The 17787-nt window shown below is 41.0% G+C and overlaps 1 protein-coding gene across 3 annotated transcripts in view; it reads left to right on the top strand.

Moving 5' to 3' along the window:
- The window catches only part of chdh (choline dehydrogenase), a 17752-nt gene extending 376 nt beyond the window's left edge, over nt 1-17376 (top strand). For all 3 annotated transcript variants that reach the window (XM_042408777.1, XM_042408779.1, XM_042408778.1), the window contains exons 2-10: nt 1056-1532; nt 2023-2253; nt 3528-3694; nt 7463-7614; nt 7841-7970; nt 8213-8347; nt 9280-9422; nt 15410-15512; nt 15872-17376. In XM_042408777.1, the coding sequence (XP_042264711.1) occupies nt 1099-1532; nt 2023-2253; nt 3528-3694; nt 7463-7614; nt 7841-7970; nt 8213-8347; nt 9280-9422; nt 15410-15512; nt 15872-16290 (1914 nt within the window). In that variant the 5' untranslated portion in view covers nt 1056-1098 and the 3' untranslated portion in view covers nt 16291-17376. The remainder of the gene's footprint in view (nt 1-1055; nt 1533-2022; nt 2254-3527; nt 3695-7462; nt 7615-7840; nt 7971-8212; nt 8348-9279; nt 9423-15409; nt 15513-15871) is intronic.
- The last annotated feature ends 411 nt before the right edge of the window (nt 17377-17787 follow it).

A 17787-nucleotide genomic window follows, 5' to 3' on the forward strand; every position in this document is an offset into this window, starting at 1 on the left:
GCTAAAACGTGTTTGAATCAGGCATACATCTGTCTTAAAGTGTAGTCAACTCGGTTAGGCAATGGAGCAGACTTATTGACTCAGGCTGTTATAACGTTACTGATAGCGTTAAGCTAGCGGTTGCGAAATTGGACTTTCATCAATGCAAACCAGCCCTAAAAGATACATTTGAGTTCATTGCTTGTAAAAAGTTGGGAGACACCTTGATGTTTCCCACTCTTGAATTTTGTGGTGTCTCGCTTTATAAGAAGTTAAATTACTTAATGACATATCAGGCTGTTTGCTGAGTTCAGTTGGACAATAAACTGCTGTGAGTAGCTGACCTAGATATGCCTGCCCGGCTTGAATAGGAAGACTGTAACTGTTACACCTTTCCCCTGGAGTAAACGCGATACTGAATACTCCACAAATAAACTATTGTCAAAACAGTTTATTGCAGCCTTTTCTCTGTAGCCTTTTACACGGAAAGGACATAAAAACTCTCGTATATTCTCTCTCACACACGCACAGATGCAGACACAAGCTTTTTTTCTGTCCTTCCTCTGAACAAAATTAGTATAAATTAGTGAAGTTGGCTAGGCATGATTTTAGGATCTTATCAGGGTGACTCACAAAGTGAGGCTGCAACAGAAAAGAATGTTACATTCTTACTGACAAACACTCTCCTTGTTGGCCCAAATCAAATGTAACCATTAGGCCTAGATATCAGGCAGATCAAAACACAAAGATTTCTCCTTTACTGTAGTGAATGAGCCATGAAAAACAAGGCCCCAGGTCAGACATTTGGTTTAGTTGTTAATTTAAATGCCAGTAATTTTAAAACTGACTTTGACAAGGACAAGGTGAGGCACAAGTAATGAGTATGATGCAAGGGATCCAAAATGACAAACAAAAGTCTATTTAAGGCTCTGGAACCACAATTTGCATATTTAGCAGGACAGTACACAAATGAGTGTTAATTTTGGACATGGAAATTTCATCCAGCACCATACTAGTGCCAGTTCCAGCTTCCCCCTTTCAGTGTGTCCTTTAACATGTGTTGTTCTTGTTCTCAGTGACAGCTGACCAGTGAATGAAAAGAACCCTCCCAGAACCAGGATGTTGTCTTTGGCCATGTTAGGCCAAACTGGAGCCCGACAAGTTGTGACCGGGACTCGAGGGAGATTTATGAGAGACAGCAGGTGCCTGTTTACCTGTTTGCCAGAATGTCAGTTTGTCCCAAGGACGAGACACATGGGCCCTTCCGTTTCCTGCTCTTCCTCCTCCAACCATTACAGATGCTTCAGTGCCACAGCTGCTCACTGGAACTCTTCAATGTCACCTGCAGCCAATCAGAAAACGCCGTCATACAGTTATATCATTGTTGGAGCGGGGTCAGCGGGCTGCGTCCTAGCTAACCGCCTTACAGAGGATGACCATGAGTCTGTGCTGCTGCTGGAGGCAGGGCCTAAAGACATGTTGCTTGGCAGCACACGACTCTCATGGAAGATACACATGCCAGCTGCATTGACCTACAACCTCTGTGATGAAAAGTAAAGTAGTTCGGATATTTCACTTGTCTTTCACTGATCTTGAAATGTTAAGGTGCAGATGTATAAAACTGTTATTTGTTTTAGTGGCTGTCAATTATTATTACTACACTGTTTTCACGTATGTGCAAACACACATGACCTCTGTGACACTTTGATTTGACATTTTACCAAAAAATACATCCTCAAAAGCCTTCCTGTGAAATGCAAAATGCAAATCATACAGTTGTACTCAAGTTAGTTTGAGTAGTCTTTCTGGCCATCAGCTCCGTCATTAGAGAAGAGGAATTATTACAGTTTCTATAAATGCACAAAAAGTCAAATATTAACAGAAGTTATTTTAGACTATTAAAGCCACAATAAATAAAAGGTGGACTTCTGATATCAGTCCCAATATAACAACATATTATAATGTTGTTGTCCAAAACCAATAAGCTGACAGTTATCTTTTCCATTTTGATGACATGCTGTATTTCTTTGTATTTCTCCTCAGGTATAACTGGTACTACCACACTTTACCTCAGGCCCATATGGACAACCGGGTGATGTACTGGCCAAGGGGGCGTGTCTGGGGTGGGTCCTCTTCACTCAATGCCATGGTGTACATCCGCGGGCATGCCGAAGATTACAACCGCTGGCAGAGAGAAGGGGCAGAGGGCTGGGATTACGAACACTGTCTGCCTTATTTCAAGAAAGCTCAGTGTCATGAGCTGGGAGAAGACAGGTACCTAACAAAAATATCTGGAGAGCGTTTTTTTTATTCAAAGGCTCTTGGAGTAACTTTGACTTACGTGCAAATATATAATATACAGTAGGGCCCAAAAGTCTGAGACTATTTTCCCATTCACTTGAATGGAAAAGACTTTTTCTAGACTTTTGGATCCTACTGTGTATAAACTATGTAATATAAAATAATTTTAATATGCATATGGACCAAGTTTAAAAGGAAGCCTCCACAGGCTCATTAGACTTCAAAATGCATCCTGGGTGATTGGAAAATGTCGCAAATGTTACATGCAAATGTGTAGTGACCAAAAGCGTCATCACCTGGTCATATGGGCATCACAGTCTAAATGAAGTGCGTCAAAAATCTAATGTCAGCAAAACATGCAGGGAAACACTTGAGACTTGGAGATTGCATATTCTCGTTAAAAAAGGATGATAAAGCCTTTTGTGGTTTAGGAACAAATATAACATTCTGGGAAGTCTATCACAGGCAGAAGTGAAACGTGTGTGTCATTGTGAAAGACAGACATCAGATTTTGTTATGTACATTACACACATTTAAATTGAAGGTTTGAATGTGTTTAAGTTATCAGAGACTTTAATAGAACTTTTATCATGTCATGCCTCCATGGAAAGCTAATTATGCAGTAGCTGATTAATGTGATGCTTCTACTGAATAATACAGCACCAAATTTTGTCACTTTGTTTGTGTTTAAACTAAGCCGCAAGACATACACTCAACATGTGGTCAGTGCCAAGTCTGTTGGCTGTCAGCAGTGTGGGTATTGTGGAGGTAGTGCAAATGTCTGCATTTCATCAGAAAGACAATAAATATAAAATAATTGCATAATTCTTTTGGCATATGTTAGCATTGAATAGACAGCAGTGTGTTGGAGGTGAGGACATTTTTACATTATTATATATTTATGTGTTAAATATTCATATTTATAGCTTTGGAAACTGTTTTTATCTGAAAGATTTTAGATATAAAGTAGAAGGTTGCTTTACAAAACACATGCAGGGAGCAGCTGAGGACAACTTGGGATGTTTTTGAGGCTGTCTCTGTGAGGACTTTGATATAACTATTTACACATGCTCACATGAAAGTTATCTGAACAACTACTTGAACAGTTCTTTTCAGAAACGTAGCACTGCTGAAAACAAAATGATTCATATCTTTATAATATTGGTCATTGAATACCTGTACATTATTCCCATACTGAAAATGGAACTGCTCTCATCTTTGTGAAACGTTCAATGTGTTTACTGTAGGTACCGGGGAGGCAGCGGACCTCTTCATGTGTCCCGAGGGAAGACCAGCCACCCCCTCCATAAGGCTTTTATTGAGGCGGGGCAGCAGGCAGGATACCCCTTCACTGATGACATGAACGGATACCAACAGGAAGGACTGGGCTGGATGGACATGACCATTTATAAAGGTACTAGTGCAGTGCCCATTCAAAACGTGCCTGTTAGGAACGGGCCGATTTCTCAATACCTAGAGAGTGCCTGTCCCCTAAATGCCTCTCTTGCAGACTATCGGTAGACACTACGATTTACCGATGCTCCCTAAATGCTTTACACACAGAATATCTGGAGACTACAATTTTGCTGAAATTGATTGGAAGAACTGTATTGCCCATTCAAAACATGTCTGAGACGTCCTACAATATCTCTTGAACATACATGCAAAGTTTCCTTGTGTGAAGAACGGGAATAGACCTCATCTCTCTAAAGTTTTTCAATTCATTCTCTATGGTAGTTCTCATTACTACGAGTGTAATTCCACCTCCGACCAGGTGGTCCCCAGCAATCCATCCACCAGGTATGAAGTAGATCAGATGAACGGTTCTCAAGATATGCGAAGGAAAAAGTTACATACATACAGACAGACAAAGATGCCTAGATTTATATAGAGAGAAGACGAACAAAGAACTATTATAACTACTGGAAATGTTGATGATTAACAAATAACCGTTGAGAACTCCTGCAACTTCAGTGCAGTATTTATATATTTTTTAATTTTTAAATTATAGAACATATAGAACATATTCATACTGTCTGATGAAAAATAACTACAGTGCCTTATGTGAAGCAGAATTCATCCAAAAGTCAAAGATCTCTGTGTGCATAGCGGCGTTCAGATACATTACCATTTTCTATAGAAACAGGCAGGTTTACTGCCTGAAGAGAAAAGACTTTGTTTGCTATGTGATTTAGGTGAGACTGAGAACTAAGTCCATTTGATGTTTTATTATAGTTTTATATTATGATTTAAGGGCAACACTATTTAGTAAAATGTCCTTAATCTCTGATTAATTTTTCTGGATGAATGATTATAGCAAACATTACATTACAAACAAACGTTTTTTGTTTGTAATGTAATGTGAGTTAGTTAGTTAGTGTCTCGTAAATCCACATTGTCCAAGCTGGTTAAGCAGCTATTTAGATAACAGACGACAATATATACAGTTTGCTGGTAATACATCTGTGTATGAAAATTGAATGTGGAGTCACACAAGGGTTGGTTTTGGGGCCTAAACTCTTTATTGTTTCTATCAACGACATATGTGAAGTGGAAGACATTGCAGTTTGTTTTGTTTGCAGATTTTTTTTATTTTTTTTTTGTTCGGGTGATGAATCAAAAGCTTTAGCAGAGAACATTGTAAATGAGATATATATGGGAGAAAACCCATAATGAACCCATAAAAATGCAGGAGGGACGAGGCAGGGATCTTATTTGTTGGCAGCTTCACTATAAGAAAGAAAGAAGCTTGACTTTCTTTTAGTAAAGTTGCAATGCAGCCCCGATGCACCTCTCATCAGCTCAATCAGATGTTTAGTTCAGTGCAGCCGCACTTCCAGCACACTTGTTGGCCCCAGTACCCCTCTGGTCAGTCAAGACTCATCTCTGGCCGAGTACTGGGACCCCTGGTTCACCCCTTCAATGTGTTCTTAAACACCATCGATGTTCCTTATATACTAATTTTTTTGTTTTGTGGTACAGTTCTTCAATTGTTAGTCTGTTTGTTTCTGTTTGTCTCTTGCAGCTTTGTTGACATGTTGCCTCTTTATCCACTTTGACAGCTTTGAATCCTTTTTGTTGGCCTTGAATTAAGGACTTCCTGAGCTCATAATGGCTTCATAATTGCTGGCTGAGATGTGTCCTGACACCATGGAACTGAGCCTGTTGAGAAGAGTGTGGTACTCGCGCAGGAGGCCCTCCCTCTTATGGCAAGTCGTTCTCATAGTGTAAAACTTGTCCAGCCAAGGTTTTACGCTTTCGTAATCTGCTGTCATGTCCTGGATTTTGCCCTCGAGGTAACGACAGTCAGCCATATTAGCATGATGTTGGTTTTTCAGCATATGATACTGAGCCCTCATTTGGCCTTCGTCTTTCAGTTTGTCAGTCAACTGCTGAACTTCTTGCTGCAGGTTGGCACGGCGTTTGCTTAGGACTTTGTGTTGTTCTTGTTTTGTTTTATATTTCTCTTGCAACTGATCGTACGTGTAGATTTTTTGAAGGAGGTCCTGAACCCTCTGTTGCAGGATGTCGTTCTGCTGGCTCAGGCTTTTGCACTCCGTTTTTATTGCCTTGTATTCCTCCTCCAATGTTTCTCGGTCCTGAAATCTCCTGTGAATTCCAACAATTTCTTGCTCGAGAATTCGATTCTTTTGGACCATCTTTTGTCTCTCGTCTTCTTCAGACTTGCATTTTTCCTCCAGGGCTATTTGACTCTGAAGTTTTATGTGCAGCTCTTGAGCCTTTTTCTGAAGCTTTTTGTTTAATTCAGTTGCTGCTTTTCTCTTAGCTTTCAGCTCTTTATATTTCTCTTCTACATCTCGGCTATTTGCAAGCCTGAGGTGGAGCTCATCTATTTGGTGAGCCAAGACCCTGTTCTGCTGGTCCATGGCTTCAGTCTCTCCACGAACCTTGCAGAACTTGAAGAGGAGACTTCTTTGTCCCTGTGTGTTGTTGTCAAGGAGGGGGGCCTTGTCGCCTTCAAACTCCTTAGGAATGGTCTGTTTACGCTGAAACATTTCTTTCATTTCAAACATGTCTTCGTTCTTGTCTTCTTCTGTGTACCACTGTATTTAATGTGCTCTGTATATGGCGAGCTGGTTTATGAGTATCAACACAACGCAGTGAAGGTGTTCTAACAATGTTAGAATGCTGGATGTTGGATGTTCAGCATCAAAGTCCTTTGATGTTTTGTGACATCAAGAGTGACATCACATTCTAAATGACATTTTGTCTTGAAAAAACAGAATGTGATGTCATAGTGACATCACATACCAGCCATCACTGTCAGACCACAGAATTTGAGGTTGCTATGACTCCCACATTGATTGACAGGTCTGTTAAATCCTGATGATGTCATCAGGGCAGTTTAACTGAGGGGGCTCGTACCTTTGTCCCTCTCAGCAAGTCAGAACCCAGAAGCCCCGCCCCGCTGTGATGTGACAGTGTTTGTATCAAACAGTCCCCGCTGCACTCAGACACAGAGGTCAGCAGCTCGCTGTTCACTTGTTTATTAAAAGTTTATTAAATGTGTCGCTTATCCAAACAACTTCACACTCATTCAAAGCTTATTAATATTAAATGTGTCATGTGTCCAAATTGCACCAAAAGAGCGTCTATCTCCACAGACTGTCTGTTGTTTGACTGATGGTTGTTTATTTGTGCTTTAGAACGTAACCGCTGTGAAACAATCAATAACGCTGTATTTCTGTCATTCACAGGCTTTCTCTCTCTCAGAGAAATCTTTCCAGCCTGTGTCTCTCTGTCACTCACTTGTGCTCTCAGCTCGCTCGCCCTCTCTCTCTTTTTCTCTTGTCTTTTTTAAAATGAGTTAGGAAAACCACAAGAAAGTCTAACTTTTAACGTCATTAAACACAGAGAGTTCATGGCAGGGTTGTAAAGCTCTGATTATGACATTCAATAGCAGAGCCCAGAGGCCCCGCCCCGCAGCTGCAGAGTGGAGCTGATGGCTTTTTTTTATTCAGAGTTTAAATTTATTAATATTTATCGTGCCGCATGTCTACATTGAACCAAATTCAACACAGCACTCCCTTTTTTCCCCAGCAATGCACCTGGCAAGTGTGGAGTTGATCCAATGAACGGTTCAAGAGATACATACAGACAGAGATTTTTTGTAATCCAACCCTTTAGAATTGTCTACATTTCACTGCCCAAATGTGTCCAGGGAAGAGGTGGAGCACAGCCAGTGCCTACCTGAGACCGGTCCTGGGTCGACCAAACCTGAAGACAGAGGTGCACTGCCTGACCACCAAGATCCTGTTTGATGGCAACCGTGCTGTGGGCGTGGAGTACACACAGAAAGGACAAAAGAAAAGGGTCAGTAGGACAGAATTTAAAAGATAGAAAAGAGGAAATTATGTTGTCAAAGATTCACTTAACAAAATTATGAACTAAAACATGACCCTTCTTAACTGATTATTTTAATTCATCCATTTACTTTATTTATTGAGTTATCCCATTTTTGAGTGTATTTTCTCATTGTAGGTGGGTATTTCTATGATTCACAGACTCACCAATCAGTTGTTATGGTCTCTCTTTCCAGGTGTTTGCAGACAAAGAAGTGATATTGAGCGGAGGTGCCATCAACTCCCCTCACCTTCTCATGCTGTCTGGCGTGGGAAATGCTGATGACCTGAAACAGCTTGGCATCCCCGTGGTCCAACACTTACCAGGTGCATTGCAGATACAGATCTTTCTCTTATGAGCATCTAAGCATTTAAAAAGCCTAAATTTCATCAACAGAAATGAGGGGGAAAATGGATTTTATAACTGAAGAAGGAATAATGTTTCAACTAATGCAGATTTTATAGAGTTTTTGCTCATTTTTAAGTAATTATGTTCATGATAAGCACATCCACACTTTAAACATAGCAAACACTCATTGTCTCCCTCTCTTCTCTTGGTTGTCTCTCAGGTGTTGGCAGTAACCTGCAGGATCATTTGGAGCTGTACGTCCAGCAGCAGTGCACTCAGCCCATCACCCTGTACAAGGCCCAGAAACCCTTCCACATGGTGAAGATAGGCCTAGAGTGGCTCACCCTGTTCACTGGTAACCAACAGCACCCACACAGGCATATGAGAATACATACGTTCTCCCACTTACTCTACAGAAGTAGTGAATTTCTCTAGGTTGATATCACTGAACAGACATTATTCTTGAAAATGCATTAACATAATTTTAAATCAAGAGAGTAAGTCCCCTTCCTTCAAGTAAATTTAGTTTAATCTATGCCTGTTGTTAATTCAGGAGATATTAGTCATGGCCAGGTGTGGGTTAATATGAACTCTGTATCATGGAGTTAATGGAGTTTGAACAAAAAAATATCCCCCTTAACATGCAAATATTCACAGCATGGTTCTCCACAGTCAAATCAGATTATTAATTTCGTAGAAGTCATACATGTTAAATGTAACTCAGCTGTTTTCCTTACCCAAAAAATAATTAATTATTAAGTGACAGGACAGGCACTGTTAATATAACTAAAGAAACTCTACCAACTGATTTTTCTATTAAAAAACTATTTTAAAAAAGAAAGACAGGTTACCTGTCTATTATAAACAGGAGAAACACAAAATAAAAAGATAATGATAATAAACTTCATTTATAGAGCACTTTTCAAAATCCACATTACAAAGTGCTTCCAAAAGGCAGCAAACTAAAACAGACAAATCATAAAACCATTAAACAATTTAGTGTAAGTTAAAACAATAGAAATTTTAAAAGAAATTAAAACAGAAATAAAAGACAGTTCAAAGAAAATAAAAACTCAAGTAACATCAGGAAAGGCACTCTGATAAAAGACAAGACAGAGATTGAAACAGTACACAGTCCTCCAGTACAAACTTTCATAAAAACCCAGAGTATGACGTATCTGTCATCTGTTATTGGCACATAACGGAAGATAGGGGTTAGACACACCGACACCGCATGTCTGATGTCAGTGCCCCGCTGTGTCTCTTACCATGATGATTGTCCCTTAGGCTACGGAGCAACAGCCCACTTGGAGAGCGGAGGGTTCATCCGCAGTAGGCCACACGTGTCACACCCTGACATCCAGTTTCACTTCCTGCCCTCGCAAGTCATCGACCACGGACGAGTTGCCTCCAAGATAGAGGCGTATCAGGTATGTGTGGCTTGTGTTCAGGAAACATGTCTGCTTTTTCTGTGGGTGGAAAAAATTATAGTGGTTTAATAAGAAAATTCCATTAATATGCAGATTGTTATGGTTTCGACTTTACATGATGGTGTGATAAATGCTTATGTTGCCATTTTGTCATACAGGGAAATTTGGGTTTGTGTGTGTGGGAGGTTGCTCTGGATGTTTGTTCAACAGTGTGTCACTCAAGATTTCCTGTTTAAACTGATGTATGTACTGTCATTGCAATCTACCTCTTGCACTTGACTTCAATGAGGAAAGAGACAACTCTCAATATAGTATTGTCACACTTTCTTTAATGCTCAGAGCGTGGCACACTCACACTTGATACATACCTACAAGCTTCTGTAGAGGATTGAGCCCTGAATAGTGGGGCAAATACGTCTTAATCTGTTTCACACCAACCTCTAGGAGTTGTTGTGACCACTCTTCTACTACTACTTATATGCATTATATCCAAACATGGCAGGATCTGTTTCAGAATAAACAGATCTTCTTTCTTTCTCACTCAAGTTCACGCAAGCATTCATACATATTAATACAGTAGTTTCCCTCAAAGTACTCACTCCCCTGTGCACACTCAAACAATCTCACTATTAGTCATAATTTTCTAGACAAGACCCCCACATAATACACAAGAGACAAAGGAGTCTTTATAGAGTCTCACACATGATCAAAAGAAAATGATTATTGATACCAGACATGTAATGACACAACAGCAGCTTACTAGAAGAGGGGTTTTCCAGAGAAGTGTATTCACCACGAACTAATAAAGATACTGAACACTGAAATTGGGAAATACGGAATGTGACAGATGCACCAACACAACATCTAACGCTGTGTTGAGGCAACCAATAGTGATGCGTTCACAGACCACCACATGGGCCAGTCTTACGTTTATGGAAGGTTTGGTAGTGGAGAGGGCCGAATCAGAGTATCATATCTTCCTGGCTGCTGCCCCCCAGCTGGCCCTCCCAAGAGGAGATAGATTCTCTGTCCGAGGAAATCCAGGACCTGTTTCTGAATTAGGCTGTCTCGATCATTCCCGCTCATGACAGACAGAAGGGGTTTTACTCTGCGTACTTCTTGGTTCCCGAGAAGACAGGAGGTTTCAGATCCATTTTGGATCTCTGCATTCTGAACTAGTGTATCGCCTGACAAACTTTCTGCATGCTAACCATCAGGAGATTGCTGGATCTGGTTCAGCCAGGCAACTGGTTCATCACCATCAACTAGGGCTGGGCAATATGACCAAAACCTCATATCCTGATATAGGTCATTTCATATCCCGATAACGATACCTATCCCGATATAACACATTTTAATTCAAAGAATAAATAGTTGGTCCGTCCCCTCCGCCCGCCCCCAGCCCCCCCTCCCCGCCGGCATAAAGCCGTCTCCGTGTGTGCTTTTATGATGCAGGTGTTATATGCAGGTATTCCGGATTCAGAGGTGTGACGGAGATCAGACTGATCAGAGCAGTAAACTCTACCATGAGGGAGTACAAAGACTTTACTAGAACGAGGAGAGGACATTTCTCTTCGTTTGATAACATTAAAAGTTAAGTTAGACTTTTCTGTCGGCTTCCCAACTTTAAAAAAGACAAGAGAAAAAGAGAGAGAGAGCAGCTGTGGTCGAGTGAGCTAGAGAGTGAATGAAGAGAGGGAGCGCTGGTAGTGAGAAAGCCGATGAATCAGATTAGAAAACGGTATTTTCTGATTGTTTCACAGCAGTTACATTCTAAAGCACAAACACACCCACACACCTCCGCTCAATACTGCAGATGTATGCTGCACCACCTGGTTTGGTCTGAATATGGGTTAAGGGCTATAGAGAGCAGAGAAGACTAGCACGACCATAAATGACAGCAAAACGCAGCAGAGACTCTCACACTGAGCTGAAATTAAAAGTGTGCACATACATTTGGTAAATAACACAAATAAAGACAGTCTCTACTGAATTTTGCTGTCATTTATGGTCGCCGTCTTGCTGCCTCTCTGCTCTTTCTCAGCGCAAGTGGGACTGAGCCCTCTGCGTGTGTGCAGCGTAGCAGAGGAGACAGACAGCGGTGGAGAGTTGACAACAACTAAACTTGTTATGTTACTGTAAGTGTAATAAAAGCTTTGCAAGTAAAAAGCCAAGAAGAGTAATTTATCAATGTAATCTGCGCAAAAGATGGACAGACTCCAAATGACGAAAAATATCACCGTAAAGAGTGGGATTTGTGTCACAACGATGTAAACGATAGAGCAAAATGCTGGTGCAGGGAAAGGACCCCGTCATGTGCAGTGGGAGAGGGTATCTCCTTTCTACAGTAACTGGGAAAGGGGCTCATGCCACTATTAAAGTGTGTGCAGGAGCAATTTCCTCCTGTCATGAGGGCTTTGGCATTGGAATGTTATGTTGAACAAGCGGCCCCCTTTCGGCACACTGAACAGCTGTTCATGTGCTATGGGAGGGAGTGGATGGTAAAAGCCCTATCCAAGAAGTGCCTAACTAGTTGGCTCTGTGAGTGCGTCTCCCAAGCCTACAAACCACACACTTTCATCCTGAGATAATCCACTGCAGGACTTCCAGTCGAATTCCACAGTGCATGAAATGTTTTAAATGAATCTCCAGTTTAACAATGAATACGTGATCTCTGTCACAACATCCAAGCAGCTTGTGAATCATCTTTTGGTTTATTTTGTAAATTAATGATCAGTCAGTCAGTGCTCTTGAGACATCGGTCTCAAGAGCACTTGAGTTGATATAATCTCCAAGATTCTATGAATCAACAAGTTTGATGTAAGTCCACTTGTAGTAAAAATAATAAGAAGAATAATTTGGCCTCTTCTCTTGTCTTGTTTCAAATAGAGTCTTAAGACACAGTTTGTTGGAGCAAAGTCTCCAGTCTGACAACAAATATCACCAGTATTCCTGTAAGTCCCTGCCCCCCACACACCACCGCCACTCCCCACTGTTGAGACATTGGGCCCTATTTTAACGATCTAAAGCGCATGATCTGAAGCGCATGGTGCAATTGCATTTAGGGTGTAAAAAATGGTCGATGCTACAGGCGCATGGTTCAAAGGGGTTGTCCATAGTCTCCTCATTAATCATGGATGTGTTTGCAGCGTAACATGCAATAAACCAATCACAGTGTCATCTCCCATTCCCTTTAAGAGCCAGATGGGCTCGCACCTTGGCGGATTGCTATTATGATGGCGCATCTTCTCTGCAGAGGAAACTGATCTGCTCGTGCGCAAAGTGAAAGCGCACGATCCATAACACACTGGCCTCTGCTGCTCCTAGACCTTCCTGTAGCCAGCCCCAGACCACCGGTTTAAGATCCTGTTCATTAATTTGTTGAAAATTTATCTTCGTTTGGTTTTTGAAAAGGTTTATTTTTTTAGTTACAGCTTTGGTTTCTTTAAAATCATTTTGTTCTGTCATGGAGTAACAGTTCAAACCAGCAGGGTTTTAATTGCCGAAAGTATGGAAACCTGATCACTGTAATCTCAAAAATGTTAAAGAATATTTGTTAAATATTGTTCAAAAATTAAATCATTAATTTTAATCATGCAAAGAATCATCAACATAGTTATCAGGTCTTGATCAGCTCTCCAAGGTGCTGATCCTGCTGCTGCACCTCATTTATTTCCTCTTGTGTTCCTCATGTCATCATGTATTGATGCTGCAGGAAAGTCGATCTGTGTCTGATCCGTTGTTGTCCGTCTGTTTAAATACCTTCATGTATTGTTGCAATTTGGTCAAATAATTAAACAATTCAGTCCGTCATTACTGCGATTAGTTAATTCTGATAAATATTATGACTAAGCATTATGACATGTATTTTTTTAAATATGTTAATATACACAATAATAATCTTTCACATTACGATCCTTTTATTTGTTCCATTTTGCATGTTTGTGTGCTGCTGCGGGTCCTGTGTGTGTAACAGGCAGAGTATATGTTGTGCACCCGCCTGTGTAGGCGCACATTACTATAATGATAATGCCTGACCACACCTCATTTTAAGACCAACACGCCCATGGGCACACTGATGGGCGCAAGTTTCTTTGCTATTTTAACAACGTGGGCGCTGGACGGGAAAATGACAACTGCGTCAGTCTTAAAATAGCAATTACACTTGCGCTGCACTTAGTGCAGCTTTGCACCGGGCGTAAGATAGGGCCCATTATGTTCATCAGGTTGTTGATGTACGAGAAAAGCGTGTCTGGTGCCTGCCGCCTTCACAGGCAATAAGAAACACATAAAGCTATTAAAGCTGCAAGCAGCGTTGAACGGGCCCTCACGCCTCCGTGCAGGTCAGGCCGCACTGCAGTCGAAGGGCCTCTGTCACGGGCATGTAGATGTCTTCAGACCCGGGTTGTTTTCAGACAGTGCAAGAAGGAGATAAACATCACTTCCTTTGTCCACTATTTTGCCTGCTGCTGGGGCTGCTTCGCTGAAATTTCGTAGGAGGCGCTATTCATCCAGTTTGCATCACTGATGTAATACTGTCATGTAGACGTGTTCAGGCCGGGACTCTTATCAAACATGTAAAGTTTGGTGCAGACTTGAGCATTTACAATAAAGTTATAGCAACTTCCTCTGTCATGGTGAAACATTAAATCTCAACGGTGTGAGGATGAGAATTTTCTGCAGGGTGAGACATGTCTGTCTTGCTTACACCTGTGTTATCAAAATTATTGTAAAAAAAAAAAAGATAATAACACCAAACTTCATACAAAGTTTGTATATAATGTACTGTATGTATATGGATCCTACAAAAATAACCCCCCCCCCCCCCCCCTACTCTCTCAGTTGGAGAGGAGAATGTCACTCTCCTTGTGAAATCTCCTCATAAATCCCATGACTTTGGCCAAATCTTACATTAAAAATGACATTTTTTTGTTGGAAATTTTGTTGCGAATCCATTGATACAGGTTTGAAAGTGGTCAGACTTATAATTCAAACATCAGAAGCCTCAGTTTGACACAAAGTCCATGCCCATAGATTGCCTCCCCATTGGTTTACATTGTAAGGTGTGATGTGGAACAGCAACTTTCAGGGCTTATGAAATCTAAACCGTTCGAGCTATTACAAAGTTTTTAACAACTTTTGTTCAGCACAGTGTCATAAGTCATGTAGTAAAGTTTGAAGCCGATACCATTAACGCCCTAGGAGGAGATAGCGTTTATTCGGGGTCCAAAATTGGCACATAGTGGTACTTTGATGGGCTTATTGCGAACGTCCTGTTGGATTTAGGTAAGGGGTGTCAGCGTATGATTTGTAGGTCTTGATGAGACAAATAATTGAGTTTTGGTTTGATCTCTCTACGACATTCCTACGGGCCGTGGCGGCCATATTAGTTACATAAGTGGCGCTCTCAAGCCCATTTTGGCACTTTGGGGGTTAATTGTTACATTTTATCCAGACCTGATGTGCGTGCCAAATTTGGAGTGTTTTTGAGCATGTTTAGGGGGTCAAATTTAGGGTTTAAGTGGCGTAATAAGAAAGAAAGAAAGAAACACAGGAAATACAAGAGGGTGTTCGCCCCTAAATATGGAACAGATAGTGAAAAAAAAGCCACAGCTGTATCCAGCAGCACTTGTTTCCTATATTTGAGGTTGAACTACTGATAGATGTTTTTTTTGTTTGTTTGTTTTTTTACGGGTCCAGAATTGGGTTTGATTTGCTCTGATGAGGACTCAAGCTCAACTGGTCCCAGATCTTGGAATTGACTTGACCACGAGAGCGCTTTCTCTCTGGCAGTTCAGTGTGAAATCGGGAGTGATTTGCCTAAAATTTGGTAGTATACATTGGGCCTCATGCAAGAAGCACTCGTACAAACAGGTTTGTTCTCCGCCTGTGCTTACAGAACTAGGGTTAAAATATCTTAAGTGCGCAAATGTCAAAAGTATCAAAAAGTGTGCAAATGAATGTAATGTAATGTAATCATGTTGTAGGTTCATGTGGGACCAATGAGAAGCACTAGTATCGGCTGGATGAAGTTGAAGAGCACCAACCCTCTGGACCACCCAATTCTCCAGCCAAACTATCTGTCCACTGGTAAGATCCAGTCACTGAGCTCTCAAGAACCAAATCCATCAAATGTTTTGAGAATTTCCCCCTATTTCCCAAGAGAATCCACTTTATAAACCATCACTAATCTTCTCATACAGTACTTGATCCACCCAAGAAACAGCTGCGTCATTTGAAAGGATGGTAGTAATTTGAAAGTTTTGTAAACACTGTTCTCATTATTGGATCTCTGAATAAATATTAACATTAGCGTCAAGTGCATCTCAGCAATGTGGATATTCATGTTCAGGATGAGCATGGAGTTGGGCTGACTGGCATACCACTATTTCAGCAGAATTTAAAAAGCCAGTTTCTAATTTTTGTCTTCTCTATCCTCTCCATCTCAGACATTGATGTCTGGGAGTTCAGAGAGAGTGTTAAACTCTCCAGAGAGATTTTTGCCCAGAAGGCCTTCGACTTGTTCCGTGGTCCCGAAGTCCAGCCTGGTCCTCAGGTCCAATCCGACGCTGACATTGATGCCTTTGTCCGCCAAAAGGCCGACAGCGCCTACCACCCCTCCTGCACCTGCAAGATGGGCGCACCTTCTGACCCGATGGCGGTCGTCGACTCGAACACACGCGTTCTGGGTCTCGAGAGGCTCCGTGTGGTCGACGCCTCCATCATGCCCAGCGTTGTTAGCGGCAACCTGAACGCTCCGACCATCATGATGGCTGAGAAAGCTGCTGACATCATCAGATGTCGCCCTCCTCTTGTAGACCCAGGAGTTCCAGTGTACCAACCGCCGACACTCGACACGCAGAGATGAGAGAGAGAACGAGGTGATGGAGGAGAGGCAGAACAGCCTGAACCGTTCAGCAAACAAGTAAAGGGTACGTGTTTTAAGGGAGATGAAAGGAGACCGTATCCCTCTTGTTTGCAACTATTTGCATCCACGTCTCCATGGTAACTAAACAGATACTGGTGATCCACAATCAGTTATTAGGCAACAGTAAACATGTTATTGTGTGTGATTGGAAGCTGATCATTGATCTGTTATTGTAACTTAATGTGAGTCTGCTGTCTTATTGTAAACATGGTAACATATCAGGGTTAGATGTGGTTAGCAGTCAGTAAGTTAACAATGATAATGAAGGTCTATGTGATCTAAATTTGCCTTGAATACAGTTAATTTTAGCAGTTTATATGTCGTGGTGCGACTGTTTTAATCAGGCAGCAGTGGTTCTGTCACTTCCTTATATTTTTCAATTATGATTTTGGTTTTATTTGACACTCTAAATTACATGTCGTCAGTAATCTTAAATCTAATGTGATGAAACATGCAGACACCCTGATAATGGTTTCCTCCCCTGTGTTGTTATTGAGCATTTAATGACTAAAACCAGTTGTTTGCTCAGGTTTACAAAGTCAGATTGTACTTTAAACTGTGGGACCAAGGGAGCCAATGCTTAAGATCAACAAATTTGCCAACAAATCTACTTTGCTTGACACTACAAACTTACTCCTGCCTCATGGTTCTAAACGTAAACATGTCTGCTGTCAGCTGTGTGCTGGCACTTCATGATGGTTTGTAGGGAAGACGCTAGGCGCCTGCAAAGTCACTGTGGATGAAATGGAAAATTGTTCATCTGAAAATTTGGCCTAGTATTACCTTTTTAATATGAACAATTTACCAACTGTGGCATTTTTGTGTTTGTTTGCGCTCTGAAGTTAAAAAAAACTATACAGCTGCACATGACCATGGTGAATTTAAGCCTTATAAATATCTAAATTATGCCCTGTATGTGAACTTTTATGTAATGCCTACAACAGTCTGACCTAAATATTGCATTCAGCCTCCTTCATTCCTGTAAAACTAACATTGCTTTGATAACATTTCAACCACATACTTTAATCCTGAGATAAAAACCACAGTGTTTCCAGTCCAAACATCTTTACTCTGTTAAAAAGTTAGTCATTGTTTTTCAGTTTATTTTATAAATTCATGGTCACAAGAAACCCAGTTTTTATATAACTCACAGGTATTCATCAGCAGTCTCAGGAGCATTTTTTGTTTAGTCCTCAGATCAGATTGTTCTCTCCTTCCTGAAAACCTGCAGATTCATGAGTCTGACAAAATACTGTTTTCATAGAAGGTTTGCTACACAGCAAAATTGTCAATCTAAATTTAAAAGTAGAATCAACAAGTTTGATGTAAGTCTACTAGTAGCCTCTTCTTTGGTCTTGATTCAAATAGAGTCTTAAGACACAGTTTGTTGGAGCCAAATCTCCAGTCAGTGTGGCAGAAATTATCACCAGTATTCCT

The sequence above is a fragment of the Thunnus maccoyii genome, chromosome 4 (assembly GCF_910596095.1).
Source record: "Thunnus maccoyii chromosome 4, fThuMac1.1, whole genome shotgun sequence".
NCBI classification, from domain to species: domain Eukaryota; kingdom Metazoa; phylum Chordata; class Actinopteri; order Scombriformes; family Scombridae; genus Thunnus; species Thunnus maccoyii.